Below are 15,753 nucleotides of genomic sequence, written 5' to 3' on the forward strand. Positions count from 1 at the left end.
CCTCTACCCTAAAGATGTGCTTTTACTTCATGACCTCAGATAACCAAGCACGGTTCGGTAGCAGAGGTCAGAGAGAGTGCTCAGGTAGGGAAGAGGGAGAAGGTCCGCACCCAGGCACTGGAAAAGCCCTACAAATCACAGGGGTAGCATGGAATGCCCTTACCCAGGAGACTCTGCCACATTTTCAAAGGGTGAAATTTTAGATGGAAAGTGACTTCAAGAGGAGCTACTTCAACCTTCCCATCATGCAAGTGAGCCCCTTCTATCATATCCCTGAAGACCTCTAGTGACAAAGAAGGCACGACTGCCTCAGAGAACCTGCCTCACTTTCAGGTTTATGGCTGTTTACAGCTTTTTTTGTTTGTTTGTTTATGGCTGGAATATATTAAAGCAATTCCAAGATGTCATAAGACCCACAAAATTTCACCTAAAAGTACTTCATTGTGTGTCTGACAGTGAAGAATCTTCACAATGAGCAATACAGTATTATCACCAGACCTACCAAATTGGTATTTCTTAATATTATCCAATACTGGATCACATTCCATTGCAAAGGGTCTTTCATTGGGTTACTTTCTAATTGTTTCCCCTTTTATTCTAACAGTGAGACATGGTTGGATAACATTAAAACAATGCAGAAGGGCATAAAGGGTACCTGCCTCACTCTAATTACCCTCCCCCAAGGTACAGGTACAAATAAAGGATTCTGTATATCCTTCTAGACTTTTCCTACACGCATATAATTACATAAATACACACTTTAAAAAATTAACATAAAGTTGCTAAAATACTGCTGCACAACTTGCTTTTTTTTTCATTTACTATTTCTTCAGCATCTTTCCATCTCAGTATATAAAGATCTTGAGGTCATTCTTTACCTGTTAAAGACTTCTGCCTTGTAAAGAGCCCAGATGGCCTTCCTGCTGACTTCCAGAGAGATACCAATGTTAAGAGACAGAGAAGAGTAAGCCCCAATGGGAGAACCCCTCAGTCTTTGAGTCAGCCCAGCCTGAGAAGAGGGGAGCCTCTGTAGGCTTTCACATCCTGATCCTTGCAAGGTCACCATGGTTGCCAGCACAGCACAGCCAGACCTTCTCCCTGTGCCCCTTACTCCCCCTGCAGGAGCTAACCGCTATTCCCAGCCCTGAGAGAGTCACTTCTCCCTAGGCAGATCCTTTCCAGTTACTGATGGTCACGAGCCAAGTACCTCTGGCCTGCGATGCTCATCTACTTCCACAGAGCCATCTAGTGGAGTGACGAAGTGGCACACAGGATTCTTGCGCTTCTCCAAATCTGGGCAGAGAAAAGATGAGACATCATCACTATGACCAAGACCCTGAAGGAGTCTCTAGCCCCTCAGTCCACATCTCCCTCAGGGTGGGACCCTCCCAAGTGTTCTTTCCTTCTCCTTCCCTTGAAAATGAGATTTCAGAGAATAAAGGAAAAGAATCTGTCAGTAGTCAGTAGCTCATCAGTAAGAAAGGAAGTCGCTTATCAAGAGAAACATCAGCCTAACCTAAGCATTCCCCAAGCATGTTGACCTCCTGCAAAGCTCACCAGATCTACTGGCACAAAGCTAGCTAGAGATAGAATAAGGCCTGGGTCTGCATCTTCTTTGACCTGCTGAAAATAGGAACTGTTCCTTGACTCTTCAAATGTCATCTCTCTGCTACAACCTCCTTGACTCTCCTGAAAAGAAGTAACCCCTCTGTCCTCCTCTGCCTTTACAACACTGAGCCCAAGCGTCCAACCTAATAGTGAGCATATTATGCTATGAGCACCTGGCTAACACATCTGTCTCCTGCAGATTATGGGCAACAACACGACACAGACCACGTGACTGGTCCCCTGTGCCTGACACCTGAGAAGTATCCAGTTCATTAGGATCTGGGCTTGATTTCCTACTGCTGCAGATAGTCCAAGAGAGGCTTCCTTTTGAGGCATAATGTTTGATAAGTGGGCTCTGGGGGCCCAAGTGCAAAGGCCTCCAGGTGGTAGAACCTTGGGGTCCCTGCAGTTCCCTCCTGCCAGAAGCCCATATAGGACTCACACTGCATATACCACGCCCGCCAGATGGCATTATTAAGCCGGATCTTGTCTCTCCACTGGAGCTTCAGGCCCTTGAAATTCTTCCACTTTGGAGACACCAACTTCCCACTGAAAGGTAAGACAAAGAGGGAAACTTAGTGGTTCCTCTGAAAATGAAATGAAATTAAAAAGCACCACCCACTCACTCCAGGCCTCAAAATTCTGGATTAATCCATCACAAGCCATAGGCTAGGCTTAATAGAAGACACAAATCACTTTGGGATTTCTTCAAAGTGATCCACAGTAGGGAAGGGGGGAGGTGGGAACAGTGGTGGTATCAGCTCAGAGGGGACAAGACTGGCCACAGGCTGGTAAGTGTTGGAGTGGGACAACAGCATACAGGTTCACTATCAGTCTATCAACTTTGACTTGTCTTTTAAATACTCCATAATTAATGGGACCCTGGGTGGCTCAGCGGTTGAGTGTCTGCCTTCCGCTCAGGGCATGATCACGGGGTCTCAGGATTGAGTCCCAAGTCGGGCTCCTTGCAGGGAGCCTGCTTCTCTCTGCCTCTGTCTCTGCCCCTACCCTCTCTGTCTCTCATGAATAAATAAATAAAATCTAAAGATTTTAGATCCCAGAACTTGGGGATCACTCCCTGAACTGAAGGCAGATGCTCAACTGCTGAGCCACCCAGGCATCCCAATAAAATCTTTTTAAAGAGTCCATAATCAGGGCAGCCCGGGTGGCTCAGCGGTTTAGTGCCACCTTCAGCCCAGGGTGTGGTCCTGGAGACCTGGGATCAAGTCCCACATCGGGCTCCCTGCATGGAGCCTGCTTCTCCCTCTGCTTGTCTCTGCACCTCTCTCTCTCTGTCTCTCATGAATAAATAAATAAAATCTTTTTTAAAAAAATTCCATAATTAAAGTTAAAAATCTTCTGATTTTTCAATATATCAAGTCATCACATTGTACACCTTACTTCAATCTATGCAATGCTGTATGTCAGTTACAACCCAATAAAGTGGGGACGGGGGCCAAGGCAGGAAGAAAAAAGAGAAATCTGCTGGCAAATGAATGAAAGCCAAGCTCCTGGGATCCCTGGGTGGCGGAGCCGTTTAGCGCCTGCCTTTGGCCCAGGGCGTGATCCTGGAGATCCGGGATCGAATCCCATGTCGGGCTCCGGGTGCATGGAGCCTGCTTCTCCCTCTGCCTGTGTCTCTGCCTCTCTCTCTCTCTCTCTCACTGTGTGCCTATCATATATAAATAATAAAAAAAAAAATTAAAAAAAAAAGAAAGAAAGCCAAGCTCCACCTCCTCTGCCACCAGTCCCCAAGAAGCACTTAGAATATGGGCACACAAATATCCCACTGGCCTTCAAGCCTGTGGGGCCCTCTCTTGCCCCCAGACCTGTGCACACATGGTCCTCATGCTCAGGGAGCTCCTTCTGCCATCTACTCCAATACAATCTCCTCTGTGCTGGCACTGGCCTCACCTTTGCTGATGACTCCTTCAGGGTCCCTGAGCACCAATCAAACTCAAAGGTGGCACTCACATAGAGCGGTGCCCACAACCAAACCTCCATGCAGTACCCTGCAGCTTGCTGAGGGGAGGGCCCATCAGGTATCACCTTAAGTACTCAGCATAGACCCTGGTATATAGCAGGGCCTTGGATTAATTCTTCTGTGGATGAGTTAAGGAGTCCTTGCACATCAAGCTAACAGCAGCAGATGAGGAACACTTCCCAGTGGCACAGCCTTCTCAGACAGTTTAGTTTTCTAAGTGTGTGTCAGAAGCCACCTCTGGGCAGTTGGCCCAGGCCTTCCCTTTTTCAGAAGGCTTGAGATGGGCAAGGCATGATCTTTAGTCTATACCCTAGGGGTTCTGGTGGTTCTGACTGTGAGCCCTGGCTCTGCCTCTTCTGCAAACCCACTCAGAAATCTCGTGAGGAACAGCAATGGGGTCTCCAAAGATAGTATCCAAGCAGTAAATCCTACCTAAACCTGAGAATCTGGGTTAAAAAGCAAAACCCCTGGCTGTGGACCTGGCAAAGACCTCGTGCCTCTCCCACCTAACTCAGTGAGCCAGGCTTTGAAGCACACAGGCCAGAAGGCCATGGTCCCCAGAGAGAAAATGTCATAGGACGCCCTTACAGAATCTGAGGAACAGACAGAGGGTTGGATGCTTCCAACCTGTCAGATACTTTCCTTGCCATTTCTTCCCAGTCCAAAGGTACTCCTAACCCACCTCTAAGTGGTCCACTTTCACTTAGGTTCAGTGGCCAGCAGCTAGCACCCAGGTCTTGAGCCTCTGCTGTAGTGGGCAGTTTTTGCAGGCAGGTAACTTGTTTGACACACCAGCTTCCTGGGTAAACTCAAGATGATACCGTCTCCTCCAGAGTGTTTTAATAAGGATTAAATGAGAGACAGTGTTGTGTGTATGTACATATACACTTAGACACATACAACTGGTAAACCCTACAGCAAAATGTTATTCATAACCACCTCAATTATCTGGATTTAAGTTATTAAGTGAAAGCCCGGAGTTTTCACAGCTCCTGACTTGAGAAGTCCTTTCTTTTGTGTTTGTCCCTACTGTGATGCGGCTCTTCCTTCTCCACAAGAGGAAAAAGGTGACGCCCACAGTCCCACCCTTGATACCAGTGAACAAAGACCTGGTCAGAGGTCTAAGTGCTTTAAAGGCAGGCACTGGGTCTCACTCACTCATTGGACAAGGGATGAATGCTACAAATGGAGGACAGGAACAGAAGGGGCACATGAGGTCCTACCCCTTTGGAGCATATCAGGTGCTGAGGGGTCACAAGGAAGAGCAGATGGCTGTGGGAGCATAAAGTCGCATAACCAAGCCAGTCTGAATAGTCAGGAGAGGCTTTCTGGAGGAGATGACATCTCGGGTACCATCTGGAGGATAAGGAAACTGGGTTCAACCCCGAGATAGGGCGTGGTCCTTGCTGCTCTTCTGCCTGCCTGTGATGGCCCTGAGGTGAGCAACAACACGCCTGGTCAAGAGCTCCTTCCTGCACGAGGCCGGTGGGAGGTGTGTGGGGTGATTTATGCCAGGCTGGAGAGCAGAGCACACAGCACACAGATCAGGTGCCACAGCTTGGCAAAACCAACCCTCTTTCCCCTCCTCTGCAAGACCTCCCAGCAACTTGGAAGGTGGTTCCAGGAAACAAAACAAAACAGAACAAAAAACTGTCCCTGTTTTTACCTCCTTAAGGGGAAAAAAACACTTTTTCTGTAATTGATAGCTTCCTCATGCTGAAGCCAGGATTCAAAGGCCGCTTTCTCTGTGGCATCCTGAGGAGGTGTTCGCCACCTCCAGAGATGGCAGCGGAGGACAGAAGTACAAGGGCTGCAGTGGGAACAAGGACCCTGGGGAAGAGAACAACCTTTGGTGTCCTGCAGTGTTCTGTTGAGAACTGACTGTTGCACTTAACTACAAACCGAACCTCACCCCTGCTTTGTTAAGAAAAAAAAAAAAAAGTGGCTGATGTGTGCAGAAGGCCATCTTCTCAAAGACATCAGATGACACTGGATCTTCAATTACATACAATGAAGAGGTGGGAAGATGCAAAGAGAGCTCAAACCCTGCGGGCAAGAAACCAAACTGGACAGAGGGCAGTTTGGGGTTCTCCTTTTCTTCCTCTTCGCTTGCTGAAATAGCTCGCTTTTCCTTGATGTTTGTCAAATTTGGTCAAACCTCAGCACAAATACATAGGAGTTCAGAATATACAACTGGTTCCGCATCATCGTCTCAGATTCCTGTAATACCTCCACAGTCAACAGGTGGTGCTCAACCAACACAAAGAAGTGAGTCCAGGGGATCCCTGGGTGGCTCAGCGGTTTAGCACCTGCCTTTGGCCTGGGCGCAATCCTGGAGTCCCAGGATCAAGTCCCACGTCAGGCTCCCGGCATGGAGCCTGCTTCTCCCTCCTCCTATGTCTCTGCCTCTCTGTCTCTCTCTCTCTGTCTCTCATAAATAAATAAATAAATCTTTTAAAAAAAAGATTAAAAAAAAAAAAAAAAAAAAGAAGTGAGTCCCAAACCAAAACCTAAAACACCCACGAAAGTAGAGACAGTGAAAGAGCAACTAGGATGTTATGGTGATTGACCACCCCTTGCCCACAGAAATTTCAAGACAAGATATGAAGCAGCACATACAGTTCTATACATATATCAAGGTACTACAAAGGAAAAAGGAATCCATAGACACATTTTTAGAAAAATGTGGGGATACATTTCTTTCTTTTTTTTTTTTTTAAGATTTTTATTTATTCACGAGAGACACACACACACAGAGGCAGAGACACAGAGGGAGAACAGGCTCCTCCTCACAAGGAGCTCATTGTGGGACTCGATTCCCAGACCTGGGATCATGCTATAAGCTGAAGGCAGGCGCTCAACTGCTGAGCCACCCAGGCATCCCTGAGGATAAATTAATCTTTAAGTTTCTTCACTGATAGGCTTCTCAGAGCCTTTGGTGCACTGATGTCACTGTCAATCTTCAAGGAGGGGACAGGAGACATTCCTTATGCAGACATCCACAGACCAAACCTGGACTGGATCCTTTTCATGGGGGATACCCAATGTCTAGTTTGCCAGGGAACCTACTAGGAAGGGCTGCTCTATACACTTCTAAAAGGGAACGTGCAGCTCCTTGACAGAGCTCTCTAGAGCAGTAGCCCCAGAAAGCATCAGTAGTCAGGCTTCTTCTCCCCCCAACCCTGCCCCACATTAAAAAATTCTCCAGACATGGCTGATGGGGGTATTTCTTGGCTTAAGGATTATGCTACATTCCTTCTTTTTAGGGGTGGGGTGGGGGAAAGGGAGAGAGAGGGAGAATCTTAAGCACAGCTCAGCACAGAGCCCAACACAGGGCTCAATCTTACAACCCTGAAATCATGACCTGAGCCTAAATCAAGAGTTGGACATTTGACTGACTGAGCCACCTAGGGGCCCTACCACATTCCTTCTTTAAAGTGTAACCAGAAACACACTACAAAAATTTCTAAGACTACTGGTTTCTCCTCGATAAACAAAGCCCTCTTCTGGCCTCACCTCCCCAAACTGCCCTCCTACACGCCCCATGGGCTTCCCTGTCAGAACAATGACCTCAAGATTCTCCTCCAAACTACAAACTAGACCTTGGGAAGGCCAAGGTCTAGGGCTGACTCATCCCAGCACAGTGCCTGGCACACAGAAAGCACTTTTAAATACAGAGCTACTAAGTGAGTGCTAACCTTTTCCATAATGAAAAATCTTCACACTGTCCTGCCATGGACACTCTCCTAGGAGACAGGCTCCAGACCTGAAATAGGAAATTCAGAATACAACAAAGGTCTCTCAAAACTATTGGTGGGAAGCGCCTGACGGGCTCAGCTGGTTAAGCAGCTGACTCTTGGTTTCAACTCAGGTCATGATCTCAGGGTCATGGATCGAGCCCTGCATCAGGCTCTTCACTCAGTGGGGAGTCTGCTTGAGTTTTCTCTCTCTCTCTCCCTCTGCCCCTCTTCCCGTAAATAAATCTTAAAAACAAACAAACACCTGTTGTTGGATAGACTAGCAAACCCTGACTTCTTCAGAGGTCTGGCAAGAGACTGCTTTGGAATGGAAATTAAAGTGCAAGCTTTGCACAGACAGGTGCTGAAATTAAGAAGAACAGGGGTAGGTGGGACCAGATGGGATGGACTCTGTCCATACCAGGTAAGATTAACTCCTAACTCCTAGTCAGATCATTCTCTCTAGAAGAAAGCATGCAGAGGGCTCTAGGATCTGTCGCTATAGGTCCCAGAAGAGGCGTGGAGCCCATTCATTTGCGCTGAACCATACTTGCTTGTTACAGAGCAGTATTTCTTTGCCATTCATAGAAATGCTTCCTGGACCCCCAGTAGCAAGACCTCCCTAGTCCTGCCTCCTTATTCCCACTTGGCGAGGTAGAGTGGGTATGTTATCCTGAGTGTAGAAGGAGGAACTGGAGTGCGTGGTCCAGGCCCTTCCCCTCCGCTCCTCTTAGGAGCAAGCTGCCATTTCTCCTGTTCTCCTACAGAGCCTGGGGTGGCAGATGGGGCCCGTCCTAGTCCAGGACTGCCCATACTGCCTGGAAACAGTCTGGGGTTCATCTGTAAATCATACCCTCAGCTTGGTCAACCATAAAGGTAATATTTTGTCTGACTACCATTTATTCACTCTTCTTTATTGTGGTCAAGTACATATAACATAGAATTTACCATTTGAACCATTTTAAAGCATATGATTCAGTGGCTTTAAGCACATTCATAATGCTGTGTGCCCATCACTGCTACTTAGGTTCAGAACAGTTTTCATCACCCCAAAAGGAAGCCCTGTACTCATGGAGCAGTCACTCCCCGTTTCTTCCTCCCCCTGCCCTGGCAACCATTAATCTACTTTGTCTCTCTGAGTTTGTTTCTTCTGGACATTTCATGTAAACAGAATGATAAAATAGGTGGCCATCTGTGTGTGGCTTCTTTTACCAAGCACACTAATTTCAAGGGTCATCCACATTGTAAGATGTCCTAGTACTTCGTTCCTTTCCATGGTCGAATCATATCCCACTGGGTGGACAGACCACATTTGTTTATTGTTTCACCCACTGATGGACATTTGTTGTTTCACCTTTTGGCTATCATGAATAGTGCTGCTGGGGATCAACTTCTGTTTCATTTCCCTAACAATTTAGCACTCTGGCAGGGGAAAGAGTTCTGATCATTAAGCTGGCACTGGGAACAGAAGGATGGCTGGAGGACAAGCAGAGTGTGTCAACACTTTCAATGCACATCCCTTTGACTCACAGTTCCACTGCCAGGACCTGATTCTGCAGACTCACACATGCACAAGGACACACATGGGAAGACATCACACGGCAGTACTGACGTGGCAGCAAAAGGCTGGAAATGTACACACTCATCAAAGCAAAATGGTTTAAAAATTGTGCTGTAGGTTTAGCGCCTGCCTTTAGCCCAGGGCGTGATCCTGGAGTCCTGGGATCGAGTCCCACATCGGGCTTCCTGCATGGGGCCTGCTTCTCCCTCTGCCTGTGTCTCTGCCTCTCTTTCTCTGCATCTTTCACAAATAAATAAATATAATCTTTAAAAAAACAACAACTGTGCTGTATCCACACAGATGGACACTATGGAGCAACTAAAATCACAGCATACATTTTATGCGCTGATTTACAGGCAAGATCAACAAGTTGCATGAAATGAGAAGAAAACTAAGGTGCAAGATGCACAGCCATGGCCGCCACGTGTATTTGTAACAGGGAGATAGGCACACAAGGCACAGAGGGAGATGGTGGGGGGGTGGCAGGACGGAGACTGCCTGTCAGTTAGTCTCAGAAACAGGGACAGGGAAACAGTGATTTCCCTTCAGAGAGCTAAAGCAGAGATTAAGGGATTCAGTTGGAGAATTAGTTTTCACTGTTTACTGATTTATACTGCTTAAATATAATACAAGAATATGTTATTTTTTCAAAGTAAATAAGGCAAAAATACCAGGTATAGTTCAAGACTTTCTAATAGGGCTTCTTGTCAATTAGGCTTCTAGTTAATTGGTGATGGCAATTAATCACATAAGCAGATACAAAATTTATGTGCAAGTCAGTTTTGAGAACTAGACCCAAATATGAGGTTAATGCTTAGTAAGTGGTTTCTTTAATGAGTGAGTGGATGCATAATGCTCAGACTGGTCTCTCTTTTTCTCTTTTTCTCAATCCTGAGTCTCTCAGGATTCTTTTTCTTCAAAAGAGCGGTCTCTATTGGCTTTCCTGGGATCTGGGCCTGATTCCACAGGCTGCTAGGAGCCAAAACTAACAGGCTCCAGACAGACAAAGGTTCATTGAGGAGCCAAGACGTGGGGAGCACGCACAGCAAGAGGCATGGCAGGAGAAGGGCAATGTGTTTAATAGAATTGCCTGAGCCGTGGGCCTCTGCCCTGGGCCTTCTGCCCAAGGAGAGCCTCCTCCCAAAGGAAACTCGTGAGGTTGTCAGGCCCTGCTCCCATGCCTAAACATGGGTCCTCTCCACTGTACCTGCAATCCATCCTCCTTGTGGGTTGCTTGGTGTCTATTTTATTTTTTTATATTCAGAGAAAGTTCTGTTGGAGAAGCAGATTCTAAGGGCAAACACAGCAAGGCAGGAACATGGTATCCTGAGGTCTTGGTCCCAGGTCTGTCCTGCTGACAAGATGACCGAATGTGTACACAGTGTGTGTGATATGTGAGGCATGTATGTGTGTGCAGGTGTGTGGTATGCATGTGTGATGGTGTGTGTATAAGCACACTTGTGAATACATATGTGCTAGTGCGTCTAGGTGTGCATCTGCCCTCATGTGTGAGCATGTTTGGGAGGGTCTATGTTTGTTTTGGTAAAAGCAGGGAGTAATCATTTCTACAACCTTCAAAAATTAAAGCAACTTGAAGGAGTTGAAACCAGGCAAAATCAGAGTAGCTGCTGTGGTGACCTCTCCTTCACCCTGTCTGTGAATGCTGGTGACCTGTGTCCTTGCTGGGAGCACTCTCTCCTGTGTTCTAGCCTTCTACAAGGGGACAGACACTGCCATGCTTATATCATTTCCAAGCCAACAGGGAAAGAAGAGTGGTTTCCATTTCTGGACAAATGACATGAGCTAAGCCCCACCTTCTATAAAATGGTGATGATGTCCACCTTACAGGGAGGATTACAGGTAAGACGTGGAAGGGCAGAGGGAGTGACAGTCAATGCTGGGGCACGCTACTGAATAGCAGTCGGTGCTGGGGCACGTTGCTGAGCTTTAAGCCTGGACTTTCCGGCAGGAGCAGGATCTGGATAGGGTACCATTTAAAGCCAGATTCATCTATTTGCCAGGAAAATAAACTTGAGTCTAGAACCCAGGGTGTTCTGACTCCTCTAGACTGGGTATGGGACCAGATTTAAAGAAATAAAAAGCAGTATGTCACTTCAGTTTGCATCATTTGTTAATAAATTTTAATACTTAAAATGTGCATTAGCCATGTGTCTCTTTTACTTTATGAGCTGTTGCGTCTTTTTAAAAACTCTTTTAAAAAAGTTTTTACTTTGAAATAATTGTAGATTCATGGGAAGTTGTAAAAAGTACAGAAAGGGGTGCCTGGGGGACTTGGTTAAGTATCTGCCTTCAGCTCAGGTCATAATCCCAGGGTCCTGGGATCAAGCCCTGCCTCAAGGCTCCTTGCTCAGCAGGGAATCTCCTTCTCTTTCCCTATGCTGCTCCCTCTGCTTGTGTTCTTTCTCTCTAATAAATAAATAAATAAATAAATAAATAAATAAATAAATAAATAAAATCTTTAAAAATAAAATAAAAATAGCACAAAGAGTCCCCAGCTATTCCCAGGGTGGCATCCTCTGTAGCTGTGAGCACAATTTCACCACTAGGAAACCAATTCTGGCATATTATGGTTAACTAGACTACAAATTTTACTCAGTTTTCACATGTTAAAATGTTTGCCATTTTTCTCTTGCTATGTTGGTAACACCATAATACTAACCTGTGATGTTTCTGCAAATGTTTCCCTTAAGTTTTGGAGTTTTAATTCTTATATAGCATATGTTCAGATAAGTAGGTTATATACTTGTGCATCCATATCTACAAGTCTTCTTTATCATTTCTTTTATTGCTTCACTGCTCCCCCCGTCCACCCCATCCAGAGATTGTTTCCATTAATCTCTTTTTTAGCTTTTTTAGTCTTACTGATTTTAAATTATACACCCACACTGGAAGAAAATTCAAAACAATACAAAATAGTACAAACAAATGCAAAGTGAGCTGCAATTCCACTACCTAGAAATAACTATTATCTAGATTTTGGTGAAAATATTGTGTAGTGAAGAAATGAAATAACCTTATCCAAGGAGAGTCTGGCCTTTGCCCTTGGCTCCTGGGAGGTGACCTCTATCTATGCCCCTGGAATGTCCTGCCTGACTGGAGTGTCTTTGTTTGCCTGGGGGCTTTGGTCTTAGGATACTCCCGATATAGGGGCTTTGGACCACAAGGTATCAGTTCCAATCCCCAGAGGAACTGATAACTAAAGGTATTAGCCAGATCTCCAGGAGGGGCTGGAGACCAGAAAGTGGTCACAGTATGTGATCGAACCCCATAAAAACTATGAACACCAAAGACTCAGGTGAGCTTCCCTGGTTGGCAATTCTCTGTGTGCCCTGTCACACACTGTGGCAAGACGGAAGTAAGGCCACTAGAAGAGGACAGCCAGAAGTTCTGCATCTGAACACCTCTTCAACTCTGCCCTATGCACCCCTTCTCTTGGCTGATTCAATAGAAGCTTTTCCCTGTAATAAATTGTAATGAAGAATATAAGTTTTCAGCAAGTTCTGTGAGTACTTCTTGAGAATTATTCAATTTGAAGATGGTTTTGGGAACTCCTTCAATTTATACATTGGTGTTAGAAGCAAGGACGGTCTTGTGGACTATTCTCCCTAACTTTGTAGTTGGCCTTAAGTCCTTGTAATATACATATATATGAATAAACATAATAGTTAAATATGTTGGATCATAATTCTGTTTTATAACCCATTTTTATTTATGTTATAGGTATCTTATTATGCCAATAAATATGGTTTTATATTCTTTTTATCGGCTGTATATATTTATCACAATCTACTTAACTGTTTCTCCATAAATAGACATTCATTTATACTAATGGACACACGTTTCTATTTTTCACTTTTATAAACAATGCTATGGCAGCCCAGGTGGCTCAGCGGTTTGGTGCCGCCTTCAGCCCATGGGGTGATCCTGGAGACCTAGGATCGAGTCCCACATCGGGCTCCCTGCATGGAGCCTGCTTCTCCCTCTGCCTGTGTCTCTGCCTCTCTCTCTCTCTTTCTCTCTCTGTGTCTCTCATGAATAAATAAATAAAATCTTTAAAAAAAAAATGCTGTAATGAACATCCTGCTACTTACATTTTTGTGTAAATTGCATGTCTGTTTCTGTAAGATAAATTCCTAGAAACTTAAAAACTGAATCAGAGAGTATGTGTATATTTATAATTTTGTTCCAAAGAATCGAAGTTTATACTAATTTACACTTCCAACAGCAGTGAATAGTGAGTGTTTAGTTCCTCAAACCAGCATTTTCATTAGTTCCTATTAATGTTTGCAAAGGCAACAAGCAAAAAATCAATTGATTTTTTGGATCCCACTTATATCATTTTATGTTTATTAGTCGTTGGAATTTTCATGTGACTTATCCACACACCTCCTTGTTTTGTGCTGTGTGAGAGATCTTAATGCGGTGGGAATGTTTGCAACACATACATCAGAGTTATTGTGCGCCCGTCTTGATGGTCTGTCTTTGCCTTGACCATTTACTGTGTGCTTTCTTTGGTGTCTGCTCTACTCACTTCTTGTATGGATAGTAGGGTTTCGTTATTTTTAGTAAAAAATTTTCATTAATGTAGTCAAAAATTTTAAAGTCTTTACTGTTTCTACTTTTTTGGTCATACTTAAAAAGGCTTTTTCCACACCAAGACTGTGAAACTGTGCCTTCTTCCAGTGCTTTCACAACTTCACATTTTACAGTCAAGTCTTGGCTCCAACTGGAATTTACTTTGATGTAATGAGTGTTAATGGGATCCTGCTTTAGTCAATGGTTCCTACTTATTTACTAAGTAATCCATCTTTCCTCTGCTGGATTAAAATACCATCTTTATCATACACCACGTTCCTGTATATGTATTTGGCACGACTTCTAAACATCCTATTTCTTTTTTTTTTTTTTTTTTTTATTTATGATAGTCACAGAGAGAGAGAGAGAGAGAGAAGCAGAGATATAGGCAGAAGGAGAAGCAGGCTCCATGCACCGGGAGCCCGATGTGGGATTCGATCCTGGGTCTCCAGGATCGCGCCCTGGGCCAAAGGCAGGCGCCAAAGCGCTGCGCCACCCAGGGATCCCTAAACATCCTATTTCTTTTGGTGTTTTGTGCAGGTGTTTTTAATGGTTTCACTTTTTATATTTAACTCTGATTCATCTGGAGGGAAAATCAATTTATTTCTTTACATAGCTCACCAAAATAAATGCTGATTAGCTATCTGATTGTCTCACCTTCTGCAACTAACTTATGAAACTTCCATTAACATATATTAAATTATAATATACACTAGGGTCTGTTCTGGGGCTTCATATCACTGATTCACATCCAACTCTATGCTAATATTACACTGACTTAATAATTATAAATTTGTAAATACTTTTCTATCTAGTTTAGGTTGGTGCCCATTTTTTTTTTAAATGTTAGAATCCTTGCCTATTTACTCTTCCATGTTCCAACCTTAAAATCACATTGTCAAATCTCAAAAGACAACTATTCTAATATTTTTAGTAGAGTCACACTTAATAAATGAATTAATGTGGGCAGGGCTGACCATTCCATTCAGGTCATCTCCATCCTAAATCAGTATATGTTTCTCCACTTATTCAAGCCATTTACCCTACTTAAAATATCAGAGAAATCTGAAGCTGTCTAGTATTCTATAATCTACTTCATCTATGTCCTTCACATTTCAAATCATATATTCTATTAATGTTTTAAAGTATAAAAAGAAAATTTAGAAAGCTAAACCAGCAAAATAAAACACACATACCCAAACACAAACACTGTCTACATTTTACTGTACACAAGACACACAGACACACCCACAGCTAATATGGCAACTACCACCCTCACCCTGATCAAAGTGGTTAAGCCACAGACACTGACACAAGTCAGAAGCTTCTATCATATCAGCACTAGGAGTAACTACCCTCAAAGAATCCCGTCATTTTCTAGCACTTTTATCCACCTACGCATAAAGGTAATTAGGTTCACATATTCACCAACGGTAAGATTTTTATGTGAAGGAAGAAAAACTCCACCCTGATATAGACATCTGGCTTAAAGAGGAAGTAAGTTAACAAAGGTCTCCAGCCAGAGTACACACCTGGAGTCAGGACTCTAGAAACTATCAGAGATGTAATAGAAATAGATCAGCAGATGTTTCTGAGTTCCTATGAAGACTGGCAAGAAACAAATTTGTTATTATTACCATTATTAGTCATTTTCAAGACACTGTCAGCTACCTAACCCACTTAAAAGGCAGAGAAATTTGAAGCTATCTGACGCATTTCAAAGGATAAGGTAACACTCTCCAGGTAGCCAAGACCTATAAATAGGCTTTAAAAACATTGGCTCCGGGCAGTTTAGCGCCGCCTTCAGCCCAGGGCCTGATCCTGGAGACCCGGGATCGAATCCCACGTCAGGCTCCCTGCGTGGAGCCTGCTTCTCCCTATGCCTGTGTCTCTGCCCCTCTCTCTGTGTCTCATGAATAAATAAATAACATCTTAAAACAAACAAACAAACAAACATTGGCTCCTTTTCTGAAAGTCAGCTTTGACAATTAAAGAAAACCCATGAAATCTGTTCTCCTTTGAATTTAAAACCCTAGATCCTAACAGTAACAAGGGTGGCAGTTGACAACAGGGTAAGTAGGTATGGGTACATCTATCAAATCCTAGCTTTTTAGGGGCAGGAGCTAGAGCTATAAGTTAACTCTATGTAGCATCTATTACCTGTGTAAAATGCTGCTTAACAAAAGAAATGAGTTGATGATAAGAATTAGAACATTTTCAGGTCACAGGTAGGCTATACAGCATGAATACTGTAGCCAGGTTAATCC

At 44.1% G+C, this 15,753-nt stretch overlaps 1 protein-coding gene across 4 annotated transcripts in view; it reads right to left on the reverse strand.

Moving 5' to 3' along the window:
- Positions 1 to 15,753, reverse strand: part of MLXIP (MLX interacting protein) — a 65,608-nt gene that overhangs the window by 21,005 nt on the left and 28,850 nt on the right. For all 4 annotated transcript variants that reach the window (XM_077875476.1, XM_077875478.1, XM_077875479.1 and 1 more), the window contains exons 2-3: positions 2,051 to 2,157; positions 1,208 to 1,293 (exon numbers count right to left, since the gene is read on the reverse strand). In XM_077875476.1, coding sequence (XP_077731602.1) covers positions 1,208 to 1,293; positions 2,051 to 2,157 — 193 coding nt within the window. The remainder of the gene's footprint in view (positions 1 to 1,207; positions 1,294 to 2,050; positions 2,158 to 15,753) is intronic.

Source organism: Canis aureus, chromosome 27 (genome assembly GCF_053574225.1).
Source record: "Canis aureus isolate CA01 chromosome 27, VMU_Caureus_v.1.0, whole genome shotgun sequence".
Lineage (NCBI taxonomy): Eukaryota > Metazoa > Chordata > Mammalia > Carnivora > Canidae > Canis > Canis aureus.